Source organism: Tursiops truncatus, chromosome 3 (assembly GCF_011762595.2).
Source record: "Tursiops truncatus isolate mTurTru1 chromosome 3, mTurTru1.mat.Y, whole genome shotgun sequence".
Classification (NCBI taxonomy): Eukaryota; Metazoa; Chordata; class Mammalia; order Artiodactyla; family Delphinidae; genus Tursiops; species Tursiops truncatus.
In genome coordinates this window covers 69289604-69313294 of record NC_047036.1, presented here as the reverse complement: position 1 = coordinate 69313294, position 23691 = coordinate 69289604, and the positions used below count along the sequence as shown (strand labels likewise).

The 23691-nt window shown below is 32.4% G+C and overlaps 1 protein-coding gene across 4 annotated transcripts in view; it reads right to left on the bottom strand.

The window, feature by feature from the left end:
• Window positions 1–23691, bottom strand: part of RASA1 (RAS p21 protein activator 1) — a 108843-nt gene that overhangs the window by 40194 nt on the left and 44958 nt on the right. For all 4 annotated transcript variants that reach the window (XM_073802277.1, XM_073802275.1, XM_073802278.1 and 1 more), the window contains exons 2-8: window positions 18798–18950; window positions 17670–17809; window positions 16990–17056; window positions 13148–13265; window positions 9993–10024; window positions 5399–5451; window positions 2912–3062 (exon numbers count right to left, since the gene is read on the bottom strand). In XM_073802277.1, coding sequence (XP_073658378.1) covers window positions 2912–3062; window positions 5399–5451; window positions 9993–10024; window positions 13148–13265; window positions 16990–17056; window positions 17670–17809; window positions 18798–18950 — 714 coding nt within the window. The remainder of the gene's footprint in view (window positions 1–2911; window positions 3063–5398; window positions 5452–9992; window positions 10025–13147; window positions 13266–16989; window positions 17057–17669; window positions 17810–18797; window positions 18951–23691) is intronic.

Genomic DNA, 23691 nt, shown 5'->3' with positions numbered 1-23691 from the left:
TAATTGGAACATATGTTGTCTTTTATCTTTGGAGATACATATACATATATACACACACATATATATCTCTAATAATAAAATATCTGCTATACTACAAAATTATTTTAAACTAAATATAAATAAAGTATAATGTTAAAAAGCAAATAGAAGATTTGAAAGATTAATAAAAAAATTATGGATGAATATGAACTAAATACCAGATGTAGCATTTAACAGGAGGGGGTAGGGGAATGAGAAAAGTAAAAAGGTATTATCACAGAAGGACAAAGAAGGTTATACGTTTTTAAAGGAAAAATGTTAACACTAAAGAAAAACGAAAATCAGAAAGAATACATTTGAAGATACCTAGGTACCACAACAGAGATGACTATGTGTTTCAAAGCAAAAGGCACCAAATCTGAGAAAATATCCAAGGTCTCTGGCTCTACAACTGTAAATGCAATCTATTCTGTGTAGCACCTCAATGTTACGATATAATTCTTGACCATGAGCTGAAAGAACAGAATACTACTGCATGGAGTACATACAGTTCAGACTGTCCAGGAGCAAATTTACAAGCATGTGGCAACCAATCAGATATATTTTTTACCAATGACCTGGACTTCCAAGAATTTTTTTTTTTAATTACTCTTTAGTTCATAGTCTACCCAGATATGCCTAAGGAAACAGTCAAGAGAGACACAACAAACAAAAATTTCCTAGACATTCCATAGTTCTAGGCATGAAATCAGATTTACAACTCAGAAAATTAAAACATGTTAACTATAAACCTGTAAAATAACTGTGAGTTTCTAGAGATACTATATCCTGTACTTTCATTTTAATAATTTACTTTTTAATAAATATAACTCTCTCTCTTCTTGAACACTACATGTTAGTAATCTTAAACGTCTGACCAAAATCTTCCCTCTCCCTTCTTAATCACCATCTCAACTACTCTCTTCCCACTGATTCTCCTATGCATAGTTGTACATCCTTGAATTTATCAGTCAGCTTACCATCTTTTCTAGAAGACCTGAGCACTAATAACGTAGGAACAGTATCTTTTTTCTTTACTATATATGCACAGATCTGTATAATACACTTCAAAAAGTAGATCACTCAATAAATGTTTACTGAATTATATTTGTTGTTAAATGCCTCTCCTACTTTTCTAAAATTTTAAATATAGGAATATTAAAGTTATGTCTCAACAATGTAGTTTCTAAATGAAACGGACATAACTGCTACTTCTCTTTGCCTGAAGACTAATGTAGAGTTAATGTGGAGACAGGTCAGCAGAATTTGGCTCTGTTACAGATTTATTGGATAATCCAACTTTACACTTCCATATCTAAACAATAAGTGATAATCATAAAGGTGTATCTTCTTAGAAATTACTTCATCACTGACATTAATGCTGAAATGGAGTATGTATTTCCAAAACAATTATAAAAACTGCCATTTTCTAGGCATGAGGGTCACATAGTTCCAGCTTTCCTTTAAAAATGATTTTTTTAATATTAAAGCTAACAACAACAATACTCCTGAATTTTATAAGATGAACATATACAAGGGGAATAAACAGTCTAATTTGGGGGAATGACCACGGACACTACATTAACATATATTTGAAAAAAATTTAAATCATAATTTTGCAAGCAGACTAATAATTTGGAAAGAAATATACTTCAAATATGTATTTCTTCCTGTTTCATTCTGGTCTTTATCAACAAAAGAGACTACCTTTATACATTTTACAGGCTGCCTCCATTGTGTAGGAAGAATTTTCATCTTTAGAGAATGTGTATCGTAAAGAAGTTTAAATCAAGCAAAACAAACTTCCACCAGAATTAATGTAAAATACTTTATCTTAAAAAAAACTCCATGCAAACATTTATCAATTCAGTTAAGAATGTTTTCAATTTATTGTTTTATATATTCTATGCCCCTAGAAACCTGGACAATGGGAAAATTTAATTTACCTTCATAGAGAGCTCAAACTGCACCTAGCTAGATTTTCAGTGAGGATGTCTAGATCAGACTGTAATGCTAGAAGGGGTTCAAGCAGCTCATATATGAGGTGTGTGAAAAGGTCCAATCGTCTACACTCATCTTCCATCTGATGTCGTATCACTCACTATCCACTGAATAACTGGCAAGCAACAGAACTTGTTTTAGGTTTTTTGCTCTGTTTTATTTTAAGGCATTAAACTAGGAAAATGCCGGCATTTTAGCTTACACTAGCCTCCAAAAGAGGAAAATCATTCTACTCCAGAGTTATCCGGAATGGGAAAACGTTTACACTCAGAAATAAAATGAAAGATTACTTTCTATTATGCAGAAAAAAACACAGCTGACATTCTATCATATGTTTTTTTCTATTAAATGGTTTTCCTAATCAAGTGAATGAAGTCCAACCTGAGTTTTGGGACAAGCAAAGAGTTTACCAAGAATTTTAAAGGTGAGAAGTAGGAACCAATAATTACAAATAATACCAACTTGAGAACAACCCAATTATTTTGGGGTAACATTATTAATAAGTCTCAGGTAAAAAGATTCTTAAAGAGTGACCTATTAAAATGTCTCACTGATAAAAAACGGTAATATATTTTCTTTTTCTTAGATTAAATGTTCTGCTGTCCTACAGATAATGTATGGATTTAGCAAATTTGCTTCAAATAACTTGTGCATAACTAATCAAAAAATTACATAATTTTGGAAGGAAATAAAAAGTTATTAATTTATATTCACATTTGACACTAGCTAAAGAATTCTTGGATATGACTACTACTAAATTATATTAAATGTCTTATAATTTTAAATATTACAAAGTCAGAAACTTTTATATAATTTTGATTCTGATATATTATATTATCAAGATTTCAACTCTCCTTGCCAAAAGTAAAACTAAAAATTTCTCACAACTTACCTGTTATAATATCGACCTCCCATCATAAACTGATTGTTTGGTGTTGGACATATTTTAAATCGCTGAATATTTTCATTGGTCCGAAAATAAAGTGAATAGTCACCAGGAGTATTATCTGATGGCCTCACAAGAAAACTGCAGACTTGACCAACTATAAAAATTAAGCTGTTAGTTTTATTCCCTAATTATCAAATTAAAAAAGAAAAAGCGTTAAGTAGTACAATTACAAAATACATTCAAAAGTCAAAAACATATGTAAAATTTTCACCAGGAACTTTTGATTGTTTTGGTTTGGTTTTTTTTTTTGGCTGCACTGCACGGCTTGCAGGATTTAGTTCCCCGACCAGGGACTGAACCTAGATTTCATTGCCAGGGCAATGAAAGCGCCAAGTCCTAACCACTGGACCACCAGAGAATTCCTAAAACTTTTTTAAAATAAAGATAATTTTAAGGCAATTTCTTTTTGTATTTTCTGGTTTATGAGGCACAACCATCCATGATGTTGCTTGTCTTTATTACATAAAAATACAGGGCAGAAATGTGCAGCACTGACTTCTGGTTAATAAGTCTACACCTGTCATAACTTGGAAAGAATACTCTAACCACAGATGGGGTTACTGGCTAAAACTACTACATTCTGTTTGCAAAAGAAAAGTCTAAAAAAGTTAAAGTGAATTTTATTTAAGAACACTCTGTACTTAAGTAATGCTTCTGATTAAACATTAAAAAGTCATAACTATAATAAAATAGTACCAAAAGCTTACAAAAGTAGATTCAAAACAACTGAAATATTTGTGTACCTAATCAAAATCAATACACATGCACTATTTTTCATTTAATAGGCACGATCTTGAATAGTCATACAGAAGCAAATTATCATGTATTAAATATTTTCATACTAATTTTAGAGAAGTCTTTTTGACATCTGCAATTGGCAGTGACTTTTACCACTAAGATGCTTTTTTACCTTTTCTCTGTTTAAGTCCTAATGACAGAAAAGATCAGAACTTGATTGCTTTTAGGAAAGCACAATGAACACTTAGAATATCAGACGTCATTTTTATGTAAATTACTAATAGTTCCAATCATCTATCCAAGGCATTTACTACCAAGTAATTTCATGTTCAATACAAAAAATAAGAATTACTGCAAAACTGTGCATGCAAGTGCTTATGTGCTTTAGTGCTTATTTTTCCTGGGAGAAAATCATCAGACTCTTAAAAGAGCACATGACCGAAAGAAAATAAAAACTAACATAAGGAAATTAAGTTTAGCTCTTTTTCAATTTACATGTCTAAAACAAGACTGAGTGCCTCAGGTATTTGGTGGTGCAAGTTCAAAATCATAAGTGTATATTCAAAATTCAGTAAATTCACTGAAATAAATATTTTGGTCCCACTTTGAAAGCAGGTAGCATGTCATTTTGGTTGAGCATTTGGTCTCTGTTACTACCATATAGAATTGCCATGTTCTTTAATGAATTTTTAACCTATATCCCCACAATAAAATTGAATACTTCCTAAAACTGCCATACATCTTTCAAAAGAGCTAACTATTAATTACATTAAAGGCAATGACTTATGTCTTGAACAGTAACTCAGATAAGATCTTTAAATGATCAGTGGTTTATTCATCATATACATTGAACTCTGGTCATTTTTAAAGAACTAAGACTTCTAAATTACAGATTACTTATTAACTTCTCTCAAATCCTTCTAAAGTACGGTTTCCTGAAGAGATATTTGGTAACTAAATTAATTCAGTCTTAAATTTTAGTTAGGATAAGTGATAATGAAATAGTTTTTGTTTTAAATAATAAACCCACAGTACAATTCAATTTTTATTTTGCATATCTCTGTAACCACACAGTTTTAGGAAATGTTAAAATCAACATATTTTAAATAAGGCCCAATTTTATAATTCTACAAGTATACAAAGATAAATGCAAGAACATTTGCTGCACCTGAACAGCAAGAAAATGAAAACAACATGATATTCCTCTATAAGAGACTGATAATAAATTATGGTATTTGTACAATGGAAAGCTTATGGTCATTAAAAAGAATAATGAAAATTTATATATGCAGATACGGAATGATTTCCCAAAATACATCTTAACATGAAAAAAGTGTGTTGTATGTTCCTGTGAGAGCGTGTGGGGGGGTATGTGTAGCGGGGTAAGTAGGGGTGAGGAAGAAAGACAGACATGAAACTTCTGGAAAAAACATTCATCTGGCACTGCTTCTAAGGAAGAATACAGGGGCCTGGTGCAGAAGGAAAACACACTGCACTGAATTTTATACTGCATGTTTTCAACTAAAGAACACCCAAAACCAAGAACAGCAATTTATCTATGCTGGGCAAGAAATTACAATATACATAAATATCAAATGAATGCTAAAGGCAAAATACATGATAAATGGTTGGTTCACTTTTTTATTCTTTTTAAATAACAACATTAGAAAAGGAAAGTGAATATATAAATACCTGTCATTAGTAAATTATAAGCTTCTTGTTTGGAAATTTTCCCATGGAACCATCTTGAAAAAAGAATATATTAAATATGTAAATCAAAAGTCTTTTTTGCTGTTATACCATCAAAACTAAACAACTAACACAAGTTTAATTCAAGCTGACATAATGAAATAAATGCAATGCAATTGATCAAATGACCTCATTCCTTTTACATTTGTTACTACACTTTGTAAACATGCCTAAGTTCAACAAAATATAGAAAAATTAGGGACTATCTATTATTAACTACAATTTCCATATTAATTACCAATACAAAAACAGCAATGATTTTAATTCTGATAATGACAAATTGTTAAGCTTACATCATAGCTAGCATTCTTTTTTCTTTTTATTAGGAGGGGGGAGTGGTAGAGGTAGAGCCTACCAGAACTGCCCGGAAAAAAAATTAGTGGATTAATTTTTCTCATACTTCTCTCAAAGTGAATTTCTCTATAAGTTCTCTCTTCAAATCAACATGGTTGATTCATACTTTACTGAAAGCCAGAAAATAAGACTGAATGATGAGAAATAATAGATACCAACATCAAGAACTGAAAGAAAAGAATGACTTAGTATTACTAATTCTATTTGAGCTAATGGCCTATCATATCAGATTGCTAGAATATTTAATGTTCTACATACTTAAAATAAGCCTTTAGAAATTATTATAAAAGGCATTATAGTCAAAATCTACTGCATATAATAACTAAAGTATTTAAATAATTTACCTTAAAATGATATATCTGTTTTAAAAAATTAATTACTAGTAATTACTTAAAATCTCTCATCTGAAGGACTATTATCTATCTTGCTGATTAAGACGTGTTATATGTTAATACCAAGCTGACAACTCTAGATTACCTCTCTACCACTTTGCCATATATTCTTAGGGTCTATAATTATTTTTAATTGTGGCTTAAAGAACAAGTTGGAAAGTAAAAATACTACAAGACTAAAATATATAAATGCCCTAAAATCCAATGTTACAGGTTTAGAGGCTGTTCATACTGTTTTAAATTATCCATATTATTACTGGTCAGAGTATAAAATATAACTGAATTTTTAAATTTTCACATGAATAAAATGTTAAACTTTTACTTTCTCTCTTTAACTTTATTCCAACCCTTAACTCACTAATTCAGATTTCCTGAGGCTCATAAAGCTAATTATGAATCATTTAAAACAAGTATACAATAACTGGAGCAGTCCAGGCTGCCTTAAAAGGCAGTAAAGTGCCATCCTGCGTTCAAACACAGCTGAAATGACCATTTACTACAAATGCTAAAACAACATTTCTATATTCTAGTAGACAGTTGATTAGATGACCTCGAAGGCCCATTCTATATTTCTCTATAGCTAGAATAAAGGAGAAAAGGGGAATCTGAAAGGGGGAGGGGGCAAAAAATAGCGTTTAGAGAACAAATTGGCAATACTGCTTTCTGAAAGGATTGGATCTGAGTTTCCTCATTCAGGCATTTATTACCACATGTAAAATGAGTATATTTCAAGCACATGGTTTGTATCAATAATAGAAAAATGAGACTGTGACCTTAGGAAGTCCCCATTCTAGTAAGAAAAAGGAACATAAATACTGTATAACTATAAAAAGAATGTAGAAAATATAACAAAGCGCAGTGATAGGTACATGCTGAGGGCATTTTTAGAATAACAGAGAAGGGCAACCAATTCTGTAGGGTGTATAAGGGGGAAGATAACAGAAGACTTCTTGGGAAGAGTGATAAATAGGTTAAGTCTCTAAGTAAGAATAGGCACTAACCAAACACAATGGAGGGGAATTCTGGCCTAGGAAGTAGCTTGAGCGAAGGAGAAAAACAGTACTGAGCATTTGAAGATCTACAAGCCGGAGAGTAGAATATAAAACTAGAAATGACAAGAGATAGGGCTTATAAAGGACACAAGACCTGGATCAGATCTTTTCAGACTCTGCTAAGGTAAAGAGAATCAGGCAAGAATTTTAAGTGAGAAAGTAATACAGTCAGACACATGTTTTAGGTAGATTATTCTAGCTGTTAGAAGAAAGGATTTGAGGAGACTAAAGTGTCAAGCAAGACCAACTTAGAGGTTATTGCTACATCAAAGTCCTAGTACGAGATGAAAAGGGCCTGAACTAGAATATGGTTGCTTAAGACTGAGAAGAAGGCACACATTCAAGACATATTTTAGAAGATAAAAACAGCAGGACTTGGTACTTGTGTCATGGAAATATGGAGCTGAAAAGGAACACAGCTAAAATTATACCATCTATTTAGTCTGAAAAGGCACTCGGGGATGTTACTGAGGATGCTTCACTGCCAGTCAACACCTTAAGAAATCAGAAGGAGCTGACAAATACATAAAATAAACCAACAATGCAAATTTAGCTTATGCTAAATACCAAATAAGTTGAAAACTATCAAGTTCAGAATACGGAATGATCACAAATGTATTAAATTTTAAAAAAAGATTTCCCAGTGAAACTGGGATTTATACCTTTTAAGAAAACTGGATATAGCTTTAAATGTTTATTGGTATTTGACCTCTCTTTTTTTTTCTTTTCTTTTTAAAAAGAATTTATGGTATTATTTTATTTTATTTTTTTTTTGCGGTACGCGGGCCTCTCACTGTTGTGGCCTCTCCCGTTGCGGAGCGCAGGCTCAGCGGCCATGGCCCACGGGCCCAGCCGCTCCGCGGCATGTGGGATCTTCCCGGACGGGGGCACGAACCCATGTCCCCTGCATCGGCAGGCGGACTCTCAACCACTGCGCCACCAGGGAAGCCCGGTATTATTTTAAATAGGGATAAAAATATAGATTTCTTGCTTCTCTTGAAAATCAGGAGGCTTTCATAACACTAGACTCACACACATTTACACATCAGTTAGACCGGTCACCTCACTGCCAGCAAACACTGTCTAGTTTTTGACTTCCTGCAGTCTTCTGTGATACAAACAGTAAATGTTAGTTTCCATTTACTACCACACTTGCAGTGTTATTTTCTTACAGTAGCCAAACATTTCCATGTTCCTTGATCGCTATCAAAGTGGGAAAATAAGAAAGATCAAGATTATTGTAATTTGAGAAAAATGGGAATATATACACCTGATCCAGTTCATTTGCTTACATTATCTGTATGCCTCCTCCAAACATTAATTAGAATTTGCAACTCCTCACATAGGTAGTGAGAAGACTTCAAACTAGTACTATCAACAAAGTACAGTCTCACTGATGAAGCCTACTTTGCAGCTGCACAGAACAATAAGGAAAATGAACTCAGAAAATCTCATATGTTCCACTTAAGAAAGGGTGGGAACTAAATTAGATGACTGAAAGTGGAGTATTCAGTTTGTTTTCATGTTCTAATGGTTAGAATTCAGAATAAGCAAACACTCAAGAGGCAAGCCTTAAATTCCATCCATAATTGCCGACAGGAAGGAAAGAAAAAATATTCCACTGAAAACATATTAGATGAACAGTTTATTAAAATAATATGAGTAAAACAGAATTTGGATTAAGAGTTAAGCCCTTTAGATACGGGGAGGGGGAAGGGTAAACTGGGACGAAGTGAGAGAGTAGCATTGACATATATACACTACCAAATGTAAAATAGATAGCTAGTGGGAAGCAGCTGCATAGCACAGGGAGATCAGCTCGGTGCTTTGTGACCATCTAGAGGGGTGGGATAGGGAGGGTGAGAGGGAGATGCAAGAGGGAAGGGATATGGGGATATATGTATACATATAGCTGATTCGCTTTGTTATACAGCAGAAACTAACACACCATTGTAAAGCAATTATACTCCAATAAAGATGTTAAAAAAGAAAAGAAAAAGAAAAAAAATTTTTTTGAAGTTAAGCCCTTTAAAAGAAAACATATACAAATAAATATCAAGAGGGATGAGAAGGACACTAAAAAATATCTTCAAGGACATTAATAAAATTAGAGCAAAGCTGAAACACCATGTGGAGTGATCTCCCATAAAAGCAACTAATAACTTCTGGAATATAAGAGAAAAATGTAGCAAACAGTAGGAATATAAAATAAGAATGTGGCAAGTAGTAGGTGTAGTAATACCTGGTCTTTGAATTAGCCCTTATACTTAAAATCAGCCTGAAAAAATTATGAAAATAAAGTCCTTGCAGAATCTTATTAATATGGTAAAGAACCATAATTTGGGGGAAAAGCTCTCTGACTTTAAAAAAACAAAACAAAAACTGAACCATAAAGTACATAAAAGATAATGGCAATAAAAACAAGAAACACTATGAATAAATCAATAAGAAAACCAAAAAAAATGTGAGGAATTATGACATTCATAATGTTATTAATGTACTGTTTATCAAAAAGTCTTTAGTTTGGTGATATAAGAGTTATATGTAGGTATAAGCCACCTTCATTATCACTAGGTCCTTAAGAAAATAGTTAGAAATCAACTCAAGCCAAATAAAAAAAAATGTTTAAGTCAGCTCAAGAAGTATCAATTTTCTTTTAAAATATTTTTAGATCAAAGTTTTCCAATTAGTAAGTTTACAATATATTTTTTTCCCCTTTAATAGTTAACACAGACTTACATTTTGCCTTCATGTGGATCTTCTTCCCGGCCCTAAAGGGAAAGACATTAAGACAGTTTTTATGTAATTATTAATATATTTTAATTAAAATTAATAAAATCTTATCTTAAAACATATCTACACCCTGACCTTCATATTTATTTATGTATATACAAGAAAAGGTGTTTCTATTCATGAAAGGTCTTTCCAAAACTCTCCCCCTTAGTCCTCTTCTCTCTTTGTTGTGATTACGCTAATCCAGGCCCTTCTCCTCTCTTTTCTTAAACTATTAACAACAGCCAACTAGTATAATTATCTCTGTGCCCCATCCCACCCCACCACTCCAATCTGGATTCATCAGTTTCAACTGCAACTTTGCCCTGCATTAAGAAACACCAAACCAAACCAAACAAAAATAAACAAATTTTAAAAACCAGACCTTTAGTACCTCTCTACTGCCCACAAACTCCTCAGTTTACAACCAGAATTCTTTACCAAATGACTCAAGTCTACGTTTCCTGTCTCATACTACCATTTCTCTTTAGGTATCTATACCACGGTCACTCATAAACTACTTCTTTGCTAATCTACATTTTCCCACCACTGTAGCTTGCTCTTTTTTACTTAGAATGTTCTTTCCACTCACTACTTCCTACCTGTTAGTTAAAATCTAAACCATCTAGGCAGGATCTATCTCAAACACTACCTCCTCAGTAAGACACTGAGTCCCTAAAACATAAACATGAAGTTTTACTCTGAATAGAAAAGACATCCTTCTTTTTTCATCTTTTGAACTTTACCCTACTCTATTTAATATTGCCATTATTTAAGATATACTAGGTGATATTCATTCCATTATCATGGCTATAAGCATCTTAAGACCTGAGCCATTTTTTGTTAACACTGACTACCACAACCACTAGCACAACGCTTGGCACATAATTTTCACTGAATATCTGTTGAATTGTAGTCCTAGTACCCAGCACAGTACCTGGCATCAAGTTTCCACTGAATAACGAAGGAAAGGGTAGAAAAATGAACTAAGTACACATGGATTTACTTCTCTAAATTTGGTCCTCACTCAAATATCAAATATCTAACCAAATTAAAATCAAACACTTGCTAAATGCCTTCTATATTACAAAATGCTAAAAGCAAATTACATAAAAACAAAATGCATTATCCCTGCCCAAAAGGCGTTAATCTCTATATAAGAGGTTTACAGAATAAATTAATTTTAAATGTAATGGGTTATAAAGTTAACAAGGTGCTATGGAAACACACGAGGAAACAACTTAGCCTAAGAAAGGGTGTAAAAAAAGGGGCAACATCTGAGTCGAATTGATAGATGAATCAAATTTTACAAAGCAGTTTAGCAGGGCAGGAGTGTCAAGGAAGAGGGAAAAGAATAGGCATAGAGACATCCATTCATTCAACAAACATTTACTGAATGCCTGCTAATGCCAGACATTATTCTAGGCAACAGGGACACACTGAATCAGAGACAAAAATCCTCACAGAGCTTACATTCTGGAATTAAGACATAATATAGTACACAAATATGCTTGGAGAACAGTAATGAAAATTAGAATTTCAGGGTGGGAACTTCCTTAAATCCATCCAGCAACCAAATGTCTGAAATCTAGACAATCTCCAAATGGCTCTCCAATCTACAAGGATTCACTATGTTTCAGTGAAGACCATTATGAAAAATTATTCTAAATACTGAAGTAAAAACTGTTTATAATTCTAACCTGGAACCATTCCACTACTAATTCAAAGTATGACCATATTCATTTTTAACAGCCACATCACATTGTTCACTCACACTGAGTTGTTAACTTGTTCTCCTTTTTTTTTCTTTCCTTGTATGTTAGGTCATGTCTCCTTATCTTAAACTGGGCTTTTGTTTTCTTTTTTCCACTATATTCAATGGATAACTTTCACTTATCCTTATTAAAATTTATCTTGTTAAATTTGACCCAGAGTTCCAAGAGCTTGAGAGAAAAGTTCAACTACACCTCAATTCCTTTAAATAATCAGAATAATGGGAGTAGGGGGGTTACAGCAGAAAGAAAATCCAACATACTACTAAGAAACTTTGTAGTAAAACTAATGTAGATGTTAAGATTCTTCAGTTTGAACACTTCCTGTCCATACAGAATAAATATCACTCTTGCTGTAGAGTACAGAATTCTAATCTAGGAATTAGTTCTAATCCCAGCTCTTCCACTAAGTAACTATGTGACTATGAGTATGGAACGTATCATACCATTTCCTCAACTCCTCCCACTTTTCCTCAGTATGTTTTACTGCTACATATCAAGATCTGGCTGCCAGAATAGGCAGACAAGAGAATTAATAGCAAAGAAAAATATTCTCCACTGCCGTCCTCCTGGAACAATAATCAGAGCACACATTTCAGCATATTACCAGGTTCAAGGCATAATTTAAAAACAGTCACTCTGAGGGTTGTAAAAAATAACAGACAACCATTCCATCCTGCTGGACAAATCCAAAAGAGAAGAGTGAATTCCAAAACTATAATACAATGTTTAATATGTTTCAGTGATACTCAATACTGTATCTGAAATGCATATGCCGCTTGAACGCTGATCTGTATCTAAAAATGCACAAACACGATTATATATAGTGTCTAAGACTACTGATAATGTATTTTGTGATGACATTGAAAACAAGGGAAATATTCAAAATATAGAACCATGTGATAATATATGTGTAATATAACTCCATTTTTCCAAGGTTACTAGAAAATTATACATATATTTGGGAGATAAAGAGTTTGAAAGCAAACGTGCAACCATTTGAGATTCCATGATCAGTTGGACATAACATCATTTATAAGGAAGACCAAGAAGACAAAAAGGGATACAAATAAGCACACATGTTAATACATTTTTAATTCTTAGAAACTCATGAAAACATCCTGAAAATTGGCAACCACAGATTAAAACATGCTAGCTTGGTTGCGCTATTTACAAATAAATAGCATTACCAACAGTAAATACGTTTTAATGAAAAATTACTTGTACTTATGAATTGAGGTTTTTCATAAAAGAAATATATCCATAGCTAATTTCCCTGATTATGGACAAGTTCCAAAATTTAAAAAGTATTTAGAATTCTGAGAAGGAGAAGAAAAGAACAAAACTTACCACCTCTTCTACTAGGTCTTCAACAATAAGACCTTGTTCATCTGTTCTTAGATTTGTAACCCACATCCATCCATCTTCTAACTCGTTATGAACAATGAACATATCTCCTTTTAAGAAACTGAAAATAGCAATTATGAAGTTATTAAAATTAAATAAAATTTTTAAACATGGAAATTTAATTGATTATGTACCACCTCACAGAGATAATATGATACTGGAAAATGCAAGGGGTTAAAGTCAAATACTCTAGATTTTTGTCCTGTTTCTGTCATCATCTACAATGTAAAAGACACTTATCTGAATCTTAATTTCGACATGCATAAAATGGGTTTAATAACGGTACCTATACTATCTGTATCACTGGATTATTGTTAGAGATTCAAACTGGAATTTATGTAAACAGTAATTATACATATATTACAGGCTTTGGGGTGTAACTACAAGAAAACTGAACTTTAAAATTTAAGTTTCAATGTTATTACTCTTTCAGATATAGGTTAGACATAAAATTATAAACATAAACTAAATATTAACTCATTCCACATATACAAGATAAGGTTACTTTAGAAGAAGTTTATTTTAAATAAGCATAATTAGCCTTATCACACAGATGCTTATGAGAGTAACATTTTTCTCATAAAAAACGTTAGGGTTTATTTACTTCACTCAGCTATCCATGGTCCAACAAGTATAGCATTCTTTCTCCGAAAGTGGTACCAAGGGGTATACGTAATGAGAATGCATGCATGTTTTTGCTGTTACCAATACCTGAGTGGAGGGATGTATACACAATCTAGTTTCTTTTCATTGGAATCTAGATGTTTTCAACCTCCACACAATCACAGGATTAAAAAGTTGTTGATGTATGTCATCAATATAAAACCATCAGTAATTCCTTGAACTTTTCCTTTTAGGCTTGAACAAATGCCTTTGAGTGCTTAAGGTTTTAAGATTGACTGGATGCTACCATTGACCCTGTATCTATATCCCTATCTGTAATATATATGTATTTTTAAAATAAATTTTCCTTTAAGTCTTAATATTCACAAACCAAAGTTATAGTAAGTAAATCTCTTCTCATACCTTTGAAAACTTTGTTTTTCTCTAAAATATCTGAAGCTTCACTGTTACTTGGACTAGTTCAAGGATAAAAACTTGTACACGATGCTTCAGATGCACTCTTTTTGAATAAGCACAGAATACTGCATTCTACCTTGATTCTACAACTCTTAACAATGACCAGTATTTCACTAGCTGAAAGGGGGCAGACATTACCACTTAGCCAAGTATAAATTGTTCCTTTCCGGAACCAACCACCTAAATAAATACATTAAAATAGAAGTCAGAGAAATGAGAAATGACAAGTTTCATTTTTGGTCAAAAGCAGTCTTAAGATTTTTTTTTTTTAATTTTGACTTGTTTCTATACTACAAACTTTTTATGATGCAAAAAACAAAAACATGAAAAATAAAAAGCTTACTGGTAGAAACATCATAATCTTAAGATTAATTATGCATTATTTTGCATTTTTCCTCAAAACAGGTTAAAGTGCTTTATTAAATCTCATTAATCTTCAGATGTTTTTACTTTTAAAAAAAACAAAACACTTCTCAGGTATATATAAATTTAAAAAGACTCATAACTTCATACATATTTCTGTCATTCTAATTCTTGTTTAAATTTTCATCCTCCTAGATCAGAAGTACTCAATTTTTGGAAGGTCTCTCAGGACCCCTTCACAGTTTTAAAAAGTGATACCCTAACAGGCTTTCATTTATTCACTTGGATTATATCTATTGATAATTACCATATTAGAATTTAAAATGTAAATGTTTAAAAATATTTATTAATTCCTTTTAAAATAATAATATACCCTATTAACATGGTAACATAAAAAATGAAAAATAATTATAATCTTTACAAGTTTAATAAGAATGTTATTGCCTTGCATTTTTGCAAATCTCATGTCTGGCTTAACTGAAAACTGTTGGATTCTCATATCCATTTCTTTATTCAATCTGTTGCTATATGGTTTTTTTGCTTAAAGTATACGAGGAAAATCTGGCTTTATACAAATATGTAGTTGTGAAAGGGATGAGTATTTTAATAGCCTCTCAGATAATTATAGATATTCTATTACATTAACCCCAAAACTTGACTAGTGGTACTTTCTTGGAGGTTGGTTGTAATGTGGAATCTAAAACTATGTATCAATGAACTTTCTGTACCATTCTAATAACCTCTATTCGTCTATTTTGCACTGTGAATGGATCTTTTACCCAGCCATAATTTTGTAACATCATGCATTGATCATTTAGAAAATACTGGTTCACTGAGCTATGCAGATCATCCAGATATAAACACATTATACAGTATCAAAACATCACATTCTTCAATATCAGCACCATTTCATCAGAAAAGTCATTAAGTATCTAGGAAGCTGTCAAACTCCTGATGGCAAATATAGGGTCTCCAAAATACTAATTTTTCCTCGAAAGCTCAAATTGTCATTGGCAACAAATACTGCCAGTTATTTCCCTTGAAGTAACAGATTCACTTTGTTCTTTAAAAAAATTAAAAAGTCAGATATTCAAGTCTGAATAACCGTAATTTGCCTGTCAGTCATTCTCCTTAGTGAAAATGATGTGCACAAAAAAAAAAAGCAGCTAGTTCGGCTCTCAAAGCACCTCTTTTCCTCAAGACATTTGAACTGTGGTACACGGTAGAGGTGCTTTATGAGTATGTCCCATTTCATCACAAAGATATTAAAAAGATGTGTAGCCATAGGTTGAGATTTATAAAACAAATATTTTTTCTTGTCTCACCAGGAACATTCGTAAGCGAAACTGGCTTTTTTTGTTTAACTGCAAGCATGGGGCAGTGAAAAACGATATACGTTTGTTACCACTGCCTTGATTTGTGCTAAGACACCAGCAGTTTTACTATCCATGGCTTCTGAACCATCATGTAAATGTCACAGTGAAAAAGGCAAATTATGTCTTAGTATTATTATAAAAATAGTTTTGATATTATGAATCATCTGAATGGATCTCAAGGATCCCCAGGGTTACATGTATCACACTTTGAGAGCTGCTGTCCTAGATGATCCCACTGGGAATTTACAAATTACCCAAAATTCCCGAATTTGCAGTTCAGTGCTGTTTTTCTTTCCCTTCTCTTTCTTTCACTGGCTTTTCCAGCTTAGATCACAAAAAAAGGTGTGCCAATAAGAACTAAATGAGAAGTTATTTTGAGGACAATCATATAAAAATGGAATGCCTACTTGGAGATTTCAGATAGTTGAATCTTTGTTTTTTAAAATACCATATTTCCAGAAATTTTTAGTACCTCCCAAAAGTTATCACTACATTTTAAATACTGCTGTTGATTTCAATGAGAAGCTGTAAACTCAGAATCAGTAATTATTCAAAGTAGCCTTAACATTTTACCAATAATAAACAAATTTTCTATCAGAAAGCTAAACTTATAGAAAGATACAGATAATTTGATAATAATTATCCAATTATATAATAAATCAAATTCTATAGAAATAATAAAAACAAATTATATATAAGAACTCTCCTTACTTTGTCACAGATAGTCTAATGAAAGCTAAGTTATTTCTCCTGTCATCTTCACTGTGGCCTCTCTGATCCAAATTCACAGTATGAACAGATAAGCCAACACAGGGGGACAGGAACAATGGACTCAATATTAAGGGCATGCTTTGCTGGATGCTATTTCCTCAATTTCCAAAACCTTCCTAGTCCAAGAGCAACAAATTTTCAGTCTTTCAAATGCCTGTTTCAAATGCCTATAAACGAGATTATATCATAAAATACCTTATTTCATCAGTGTCTGGTACTTTTGTGTAAGGGAGAATGGCTCGAACACGCCTTCTATCTTCTACTGGCTAGAAACCATAAAAAAAATTGATTTACAAAAGATAACCTTTCTATGTCAAAGTCAAATTGGGTATGTCCACACAAAGTTAAAGCCAGTAAAACTCCACGTTATAAATTCTGTAGGATCATTCAAACTATTTTTTACTGAAGCTCTGAATACCCAAACTCTGGAAATGCTCATCTTGTTTTGTTGTTGTTTGTACAGAAATTCTTTTAACAGTATAACCAATATGTTTTTAATCAGGTAATATGAGTTATCATTTAATCTTAAATACACTACGCAACATATAAAGTAACCTTTCTCCAATGATTCCGAAGACATTTCAGAATCTTGCAGCAACTTCAGCATTAGCACTATGATATCAGTAATTACTCCTCATTCATTCAGAAATATTTGTTAGGGTATCACCATACAGTACGATAAAAAAAATCTAGTAACTTAAATACAAAGTAACAGAAAAATTACTCTTTCTTTTTTTAAAGAAGTTGCCAGTTATGCTCTGACACTACAACCAGAATTAAATCTTGAATTATATAACAATAAACGTCACGAGAAACTGAACAAGAGCTAAACCCATTAGTAAAATGAAATAATAAAGTTTTGAAAGATATTTTACTTGCCTCTGGAGGTGCAACTGGATAAAGCAATTTTTCTCCTTTAAGCAAACAGGAAACATGACTGTAATAACCTATTAGGTCTGACAGAGAAGAAAAACGTCTTCCACCAATGTAGTAATCCCCACACATAGCAATAATCCTATTTGTACAGGAAAAAAAATATAGTAAAACAAAAACCTTTATAACCAATTTTTAAGACCAAGTTCCATGTAAATTATAAACCGATAATTTTCATACTTTTCCTTTATCTGCATCCTTATATTAAAATACCACTTATTAATACCTTCACCATATGCAAATTACTTGAGGTTATTATTTCTTTTGAAAAGATATATGTATGCATTTGATATGAAATACATTTCTGACTTATAAACCTCAATTACATAATTCATTAAAATATTTATAAATCCATCCTCAGATAACTCTTCTTACTTTCCATATTTAAGACAAAATAGCAATTTTAATTAGTTTCCTTTGGCTAAAAGTAGTTTACAGATCTCTTGAAATATTTACAGAGTATAATAATAATTTCACATTTTACACGTGATATGACAGTACTCTTAAAGTCTATTTTAAAATCTGAAAATTAAGGATATACAATCATTTTATCAGTTAACTTTACAGGCACTAGATAATTTTTTTCAATGGCTCCCATAAAAATGAAATCAAAGACAATAATATATGTAAATATATTGATACAAACTTTGATATCTGTACTTGAAAATCTAGATGCCTGTTTAATTGAAATGAATGCAGAGTTTCAGAACAGTGAAGCTAAAATGAATTAAACTGCACTCTTAAAATACTGTTTCTATATTTTCTGTTACTCTGTGGTCTGAAAGTATACATTTCCTTTCTTTCTGCTTTATCACTCAAAGTTTCTTTGTAATTCTTTATACTTTAAAAGTGATAACTACACTTATGATTAGCACAAAAAAGTCCAATAATACTGTTTTTTTAAAAAAAGTAAGCATTCAATAGTATCTACTCTAAATCACTTATTAAATCATTTAATTGAAAACACATTTCTTTCTCCATTATTTAAATGTCACTAAAGCAGGTATATTTATGAATACTACAGCAAAATAGCTACACTATGTAGCCTCATAATACGAATAAAGACTTACCTAAAATGGTTGACAACATTTGTCTGGCTAAGAAATGAAAGTACAAAGGACCCTGGCCTCCGATCACTCTCTCTTATAAGGTAACTGCCGGACTTCCCTGCCTGCCTGAGGCGTTCTTCTGCTATAGTTCTATCAAGTTTTCCATGATACCACCTAAGAAAAAAGGTTAAGAGATTAGAATAAAAATAGCAACCATAAAATTACTACTGGCAGTTGAAAAACATACTACTACAGATTTTACATACCTACATGTAACTTAGACATTTACATTTTACACTGAACCAGTCATTCCAATTTTAACTCAATTGTTTTTAATTTCTCAGTCTCTCAAAAATAATTCATTTACTCAGTTTTTAATCTGTTCGATAAGCTCAGGTCTAATCACCTCACATATTCACCTCTTCTATTTCTGCCCATCTCTCTACCTCCAGGACTGTCTACCTGTTCAAGATAAAAACATTTATTACAATCTAATGCCTACCTAGAAAAATAAGAGTAAGATGGACAAATGGAAACAAATGGTTCATTTACTACCTCTCTATATACTAAGGAACCAAGACTTGATATAACAAGGCACATGGTACCTGGGAGAAAATAAAACTTTATTCCATTTTAATGTTTGTGCCCTAAAATAGAAAAACAGAATGACACTGTCTAAAGGCTGCTATTCTAATTTCCTATTTCAATATGAAGCTGATTATTCTCTTTTGTCTTAAGATGATCCATTCCATAACCACGCATTTGAACTCTTCACATTTATTTAACAAACATGTGGGAAATACTGGGTTGGCCAAAAAGTTCGTTTGGTTTCCCCATAACATCTTACAGAAAAACCCAAACGAACTTTTTGGCCAAACCAATAAATAATACCTTTGTCCCTTTAACTTTCCTGCTCTCAATTTAACTATCTTCTACCTACCATACTACTAGATGATTTGCTTACATGACTGGCTATACCATGGCTACAACTCTAGCATTATCCATACTACCAATCTATGCCTATAAAAGCCACGTGGATTGATATAAACAGAAGCACACTTAGAAACAGACTGGAATTTTCATATGGTCATGGTAACAAATCTACAAAGTAATTGTTATGAAATATTTTTACACTTTCCTTTGGTACTTGTCTAACTTGAAACATTCAGAGGAAAACAATAAACATTCATATTACATTGATATACTTAAATATCTAGCCATAAGTTGACAGTCAAGACTATAATAGAACTATGACTATTTTTGTAAGATTGCTGTAATGAAAGCTTACATTGACTCCTTAGTTTATTTAAAAAAAAAAAACTTAGAACTTCCCCAAAGAATTATTGTTAATTTTCTTCTAAAACCCAACCCATTTATTTGACAGTTTGTGTATAAGACAGAAATAAAATAAATGATGAAAAACAATCATGAAGCTTCAGTATAACTCAATAGAAAAAAACATAATTGTAAACCATTAGTATTAGAGGAAGAAAGGAAAGAACAATAAACATTGCATTCTTCTAGAATTCTAGTCTTAGTTCAACCACTGTCTTTGAGGCTACTGACAAGCAAATTTAGCTTTTAAGAGCTGTTTGTAGTTTTTTTTTTTTTAATTCTAATAGGAAAAGCTTGGACCAATGATCATTAAAAGTTCCTTGAAGAGCTAAAATTTAATGGTAGATGATCAGGACAATATTTTGAAATTCTAGGCTAGAAGTTTATTTAACTGTGAAAATATATGGGACAACCTTGGAATGTGAACCTGGTACATTCCTTATTACCTTAAGTAGTGGAGCTAACCCACAGAGCAGATTTACACATTGAACAAAGACAAAATTAAGGACAATTTTAAACAAAGTACCTATTTTTGTATACTTGATACTTGTTAAATTTCTGGTGTGTCAAAATGTCAAGATTAAAAGATTTTTTAATCTCATTCATCTTGTGAACTCACCATAAGACGATACACAAAGGTGCATGAGGCATTACACAATAACTAATTTATAATAAATACCTGACTAAAGACTTTTATATATTTGTGATTTTCAGTTTTTACATCTATGTACTTTCTATAAGATTCTGGCATTAAAACAGGTATTCAGTTCAAGACAGAGACATAAATCTTAATAAACAACTTTGTTTCCTGATTATTAGTAATTCCTTTTATGCCAAAAACTCTTAAGTTTTGAACACATTAGGAAAAACATGTCAATTCTTGATTATGACTATAAACTGAAATTAAATTATCCAATAATAGGCTTATGAGCACATATGTAGTTGAGCGTGATCCTCAAAACATTCCATTGTTACAAGTCTCCAGCTGTTCTAGGAAAAAACTGAATGGTGTTAATCAAAACTTAAAATTTCTTGAATTATCTTTATTGTTCACTTCAAATTATCAAGGTGAATCATACTAACAAGAATATTTTAAATATCTGCACAGATAGGATGGCTGCACTGATACCTCCTAAACGTCTTCAGAAGAGATTAAGCTGACTGGTGAGACTAGGACTTATCAGAAACCTCCATAATTATGGTCAAGTCTCTATACTTTGTACCTCATTACTATCACTTGTAAAAAAAGGGAACATAATCTCCATCTCAACCTTAGAACACATTAAATATTTGTCCTAAACTCCTTCAAAGAAAAACAAAACTGAAAAAGCACTATATAGGCTGTATAGTATAATGGTTAAGAGTAAAGACTCCAGAGTCACTGCTTGTGTTTGAATCCTAGCTCTGCCACTTGGCTGTACAAATATGCGCAAATTTCTTAATTTCTTAGCCTGAGTTTCCTCATCTAAAAAAGGCACATAATAACAGTACCTGCTTCATAGAAGGCTGTGTGATATTATTATAAATGAACTAATACATATAAAAATATATATATATAAATTATATACAGTATACACAGACTATGGGGCTAATTCAGCTTCATCAATGAAAATATCAAATTTTATACTGTTGCATAATGGATGATTAGATCACCTAAGCCTCTGTTATCTTCCTACCTTCCAGTCCTGTTTACACTGCATCTAATTTTGGGAAGAGAACGGGAGAAACCAATCTTCATTTCTGCTAAAACACTGATTTTTAAGAGGAAATTTCTTTTTCCAAAGCGCCTTTTTTGAACAGTAACAGATCATACACATTAATTGACATTGGAAGCTCCAAAGTATTCATAAACTAGAAATTCTTCCACTTCTGGCAATTCTAAAAGGAAACCCTCAAATAGCCCCACTCTTTCCCCAATGTGGATATATTCTTTGGAGGAATGGCAAAGACAATATGCATTTGAGATACTGTGACTTAAATTTGCCTAAATTAATAATAAAATATCTAATGTTCTATTTAAAAGTAAACTATCCCTCTCTCTTGTTCTCTCTGTCTTTCAAGGAAGATTGGGAAAAGAAACAGCAGGAAATTTAAGAAGTAAATACATTTTTCTCAGCTAGTTTTGCAATTTTTGGTTGCGAAATCTTACAGACAGATATGGAGTCTCTTGATTTCATTTTCTTAGACACTACACAATCAGTTTATCTAAAATAAAACATCCAAGATGAAACTACGTATTAAGTAAGTCAACAAGAAAAGAGACAAGTTGGACAAGCTGCAGGAATCATTTTACTTTTAAATTTGGAATCACATGAATGTTTTTATAAACATGTTGTACATTGGTGCAGTATATTTAAGGGGCCTTGGGAGGACCTTTGTGTTTTTTAGTCTCTCCTAATCAGGTAGAATAATATAGAAATCTATAAAATGAGAAAGCAACCTGGTGTGAATATAGACAGATACAACTCAAACTACACAATTATTTAAAACTAACGTGACAATACTAAATGGAAACTGTCTACTACAGTAGAAAACAATTAAAATAGCACTACCATCAACAAGCTTCCTTTGTCTAAAAAGGAAACTAAATTGAAGTTCCCAGCAGATCACTTTTACTTTCCACTATGCTCTTCTTCCTAGTTATGTCACTGACAGGCACAGTAGTTCTCAGAGAGAAACGTAAGTGCAGAAATCTAATTGCCAAACAATCTCCTGTCACCTGAATTACCTGGAACTCTGTGTGCCTGACCATACCATGAACTTTTAAAGTTTTTCTGTAACTCTCAAAGATGTTAATCATATTTTCTCACACATGCTGTCCTTTCTGAAATTAAATTGGTTATTTCAGTCTGGTTAAGACATATACTAAAAACATTTGCTAAAACTACTATAAATCTCCTGAAACCTCCATATTTCTTTTTTTCTTTTTTTTTTTTTTTTTTTGCAGTACGTGGGCCTCTCACTGCTGCGGCCTCTCCCGTTGCGGAGCACAGCCTCCGGAGGTGCAGGCTCAGCGGCCATGGCTCACAGGCCCAGCCTCTCCGCGGCATGTGGGATCTTCCCGGACCAGGGCACGAACCCGTGTCCCCTGCATCGGCAGGCAGACTCTCAACCACTGCGCCACCAGGGAAGCCCTCCATATTTCTTTTTAACTAATATAGTCCCCACAGTCATACAGTCTGAGCTGGTGGTCAAGAAAAATAAACTGACTTTTTAAAGTGAAGGCAAAGTAAAGATACCTTATAGTAAATGATTTTATTGTCTTTTTCCCCCCCCACGTTGTTATGCAGACAGGCTAAAATTTGGTCACTAGTAAATTCACCTGAACAACCACTGGACTAAGCATAAGAGGTGTAGTGCCCCTTAGACCAACTGCATTACTTAAGAAATATTCATGTGTATGTTTGACATCTTGAGTATATTTGTGTGTTCAGGCAAATAAGAAGTATGTGTGTATGTCTGTGTGTTTGTCTATGCATTTAGTTACATATCTCAGATCAAATTAGCTCAAGAAAAGAAACTGTTTTTCCTTTTGCCACAGGTAACATATTTACAGGGTCCAAAGAAGGTTTAAGTTCTG